The 3,684-nt window shown below is 31.7% G+C and overlaps 1 protein-coding gene across 1 annotated transcript; it reads right to left on the bottom strand.

Moving 5' to 3' along the window:
• Positions 1-1,009: 1,009 nt before the first annotated feature.
• LOC106468985 (DNA damage-inducible transcript 4-like protein) lies at positions 1,010-3,431 on the bottom strand. Its single transcript, XM_013929439.2, has 2 exons — positions 2,947-3,431; positions 1,010-2,044 (listed from the first exon to the last, which is right to left on the bottom strand). Exons 1-2 carry the CDS (start codon positions 3,032-3,034, stop codon positions 1,608-1,610), a joined length of 525 nt encoding a protein of 174 aa, XP_013784893.1. The 5' UTR covers positions 3,035-3,431; the 3' UTR covers positions 1,010-1,607.
• Between the last annotated feature and the right edge of the window lie 253 nt (positions 3,432-3,684).

The raw sequence follows: 3,684 nt of genomic DNA, 5'->3' as shown, positions 1-3,684 counted from the left end.
AAAAAACAAACAAGCATTACACATCGAAATATAGCAGATGATGTTCTACATGACATTTACTGTTGCTTGTACTTTAAAACGTTGTAAATCTAATTAGATCACCATTTGTCTATTAGTCTTATGATAGTTTCTGAAAAATAGTCAAAGCTATTAGGTAAAAAAAAACAACAACAGTAAAAATATACACTATATGATGTGTATATTTTTTAAGCTTCAGTCTTACTTTACTGACCAGTGTTAATAAATAGCAGCATTAATTTTAATACACATAGTCTCGAAGGGTTGTATTCCATAAAAATTACGTATAACAACTTACTAAAATGTTTTCCATCTACTGCAACGATATACTGTAGCCATGTTATCACGCAACAACAAAGAAATAACACAAAATTGTATACGTCACCAAACTGGTATACATATATATTTAGAGGTGTTTCAGTAAGCGGCCCTTTTCTGGTGTACGAGTAGAAAGAACGACTCAATGAATACAGAAAAAACTGGATAGATAGCAAAAAAACTATGATTCGCTGGCAATCCTATTTTTGTGCATGAGAAGTTAGGGAAAAAAAGTTTTTAAATATACACAATTAATATACAGTGTTTCAAAGTTTTATATCATATAAAGAACCGGAATTATCCAAATTAAAAGCTGCAATACTTTCAGCTTAGGTAAATGTAAATGTAAACCATCGTGTTTAACAGGCTATGTAGAAGTAAGTGAAACGTTTCCATTCCTAAGTTGGACATATTATATTTAAGTAAAAATTATATGTTAAACATTATCATAACTTGTATTGATCAGCGATAATCTTCCCCTTTTATTATTGACAAAAAGTATTTAAAAAGGCCTTAGCTTCGTGTCGCAAATTGCGTTACAAACTTTGTTACTTTTTTTACTTTTATTTCGATAAGGCCTAAGCCACAGCAAGGGCCATAGGGTTTTCATTGAAAAGTTAAATATAATTTTAAAGAAAAAAATACTAACATATCATATCATTGCACAACGATAAAACAGGCTGTTAACACTTTATTTTCAACAACGGCAAAAGAAAGAAAAGCATACAAGGATATATATTTGCTAATTTGTGAAATATAAAAACTGATTTTGTCAAAGAGCTAATGATATAATTCGCGTTATTAAATAGGCTCTTCCGTTTATGAACATCTTAAAATTATTTTTTTCGTTCATGAAAATGTAAGGTGATACCTAAAGATGACTAGCTGCTCTGGTAATATTTAATACATATTTTAATATTCAAAAAATTACACATTAATAATATCATTTCAGCAAGTTCAAGTTTAGAACTTATAATATAAAAAAAAGATCACAGCTACAGAGAAAATAAAATACTACAATATACTTTCAGTAAAATACAATGTATATATATATATATATATATATTTCATATGAAACAACATACACTTTCTCGCTCACTTACTCACTCATCCCATTTAACAATACAGTAATAAAATATTCACTAGCCTGAGCATTAACTGTTAAATACCTGCTTAGAACCGTTCAAAAGGGATGAAATGTACTTGTGAATGAAAAGCGACTACGATAAAATTATATGCGGTTATTTGTACTATTCAAACATTATTAGGTGCTAACTTGAGGAACGATAAAGCTTTTTCTTATTTAGAGCATATCCTTCACTAATTACAACAGCCGGCTTGCGACCTAACCGGGCCATTAAAAGTTGTTTAATTCTAAACCAACTACTACAGTCTGCTTTGAGCATGAGAAAAATCTCAAAGGTGGCAACAGCATCTGATGCACATTTTATTTTTCCAATGCGACGACTAAGTTTCTTCTCTTCCAAGTTGATGTAGAGAACACATCCACGTAATCCACATGGTTCACGTTCTGACATCCGTACGATATCTTCAGCTATTCTGTGAGTAAGGTTTGATGGAAGGAGCACTTCGCTACAGTGAAGTTCTAGCTTAGCTTGCCGGAGGCAGTTTTCCAGCTTCCCCACCAAAAACTTACAACTAGTCGCTTCACATTCATCCTCATTAGTAGTATACGACAGAAGAACATCTGCGGGGATTAAAAATATTTCTAAAAAATTATACCTATAAAATTTAGCGCCATAATACATATTACTGATTATAACATACATCATGTTCGTGTAATTATCTATATTATATTATGATCATACTAAAGCATATTTTGGACAGCTTACTAGCTAGAGGAGAATCTCTGGTGCTAAGATATTAATTGTTTTCATCCGATAAAAAAAAAAGAGAGAGAGAGTAGTTTTCGTTTGAATATATATCAATAACTCCGTATTATAATGTTGTGGTTATGATTCTTAATCGCAGAATTATCAGTTAGGAAAAAATTCTAACTTATGGAAGGCTAACAAGAATTTATGAGTCGAGATACTAAATTATTAAATAACATAATAAGACTAGTTGGTAAACGAATGAAGATCCAGGATAATTTATAGTTAATTAGTATTGACTATCTACTGCTTCTAACTGACTAACAAATGAGAGCGACATCTTTAATCTTAATAAGATCATATATATTTGATGTTTAGATTTGATACTTTCCAAAAAGGAAGCTGACTGATAAAAACAAAACAAAACAAACTCCTACTAGTAGTACTACTAACATTATTGCCAACTTAACATCATCTACAATATATACTATAGAATGTAAATAAATAAATATATTTATATATATTAATATATAAATATATCTTAACAAAAACAAGGTATATTATTAACAGTAACTAAGCGTATAAATCAGATATATATTAGCTTATTTGTAAGTTTACCATAAAAATATTTAAAAAGACAACAACAAAACTAGTCCTTACCGCATGCCTCGAAAGTTTATCGTAAATCAACTTTTAAACTTCGCAAAAACCTTCCATAAGCGAATTTTCCCCTCGTTAAGTTATTCTTATTAGCTACTCAGACAAGCCTACTCACCTTTATTGTCTGGCCAATAAACGTTATTATTCTCTCCGAAAGCCGTAGATGAAAACGTAAGGCTATTTTGAACATTGTGAATTTTCATCTTCTTGCTTACTTTTTATGTAATTAAGCACAATTTCAGTTGATTTTCAGATGATTAGTAAAAAATGGATATCGCCTAACTAGTATTTCTAGTCTTGTATACTTTGGCTTAGGCTAAGTCGTAAGTCAGTATATTCTTCCGATAAGTTCAAGACTGATACATGAAATGTTTAATATTTTGAACTGAAGAAGTAATACGATGCACGCCTTGCACGAGATCTCTCAGTATTTTAATACAAAAGAAAAATGTTTCCGTCACAAACTTAGTTGAAAAAATCTAAAGTATCATACCAGAATTGAACTTTTACGACTAGCTCTGCCGACTTTAGCAGTAGGCTTCTATACGCGCTGACTGAAAAACCAGCTGATTTTATTAAGTTGGCAGCCATTAGATTCATCTTGACCAATCACCATCTAATTCCTGTAGAAAGGCACCAATCCGTTTAAAGCCGAGCGCCTAGCAACTGAAATGCTAACAGACGCCGAGAGAGTACACGTGTATTATACAGATCAGTGGCATTCAGTGCGTGTAACACGGCCGGATAGATAAAACGATACGGCTGCCGCTTACGAGGAAGGTTGACAATGGGTGACGTTAGACGAGTTTCTATTCAAGTTAGACGTGTTTGCTGGAAATTAGGCACCACTATT

This window comes from Limulus polyphemus, unplaced genomic scaffold, assembly GCF_000517525.1.
Source record: "Limulus polyphemus unplaced genomic scaffold, Limulus_polyphemus-2.1.2 Scaffold3249, whole genome shotgun sequence".
Taxonomy (NCBI): domain Eukaryota; kingdom Metazoa; phylum Arthropoda; class Merostomata; order Xiphosura; family Limulidae; genus Limulus; species Limulus polyphemus.
The sequence above is the reverse complement of the archived record's forward strand: the minus strand, read 5'-3'. Positions and strand labels throughout refer to the sequence as shown.

Excerpts from the sequence above, each read along its gene's own strand:
- LOC106468985 (XM_013929439.2), bottom strand. The coding sequence starts at position 3,034 with ATGAAAATTCACAATGTTCAAAATAGCCTTACGTTTTCATCTACGGCT. Across the intron at positions 2,045-2,946 it reads TTATTGGCCAGACAATAAAG|ATGTTCTTCTGTCGTATACT; the intron begins GTGAGTAGGCTT and ends TAATCCCCGCAG.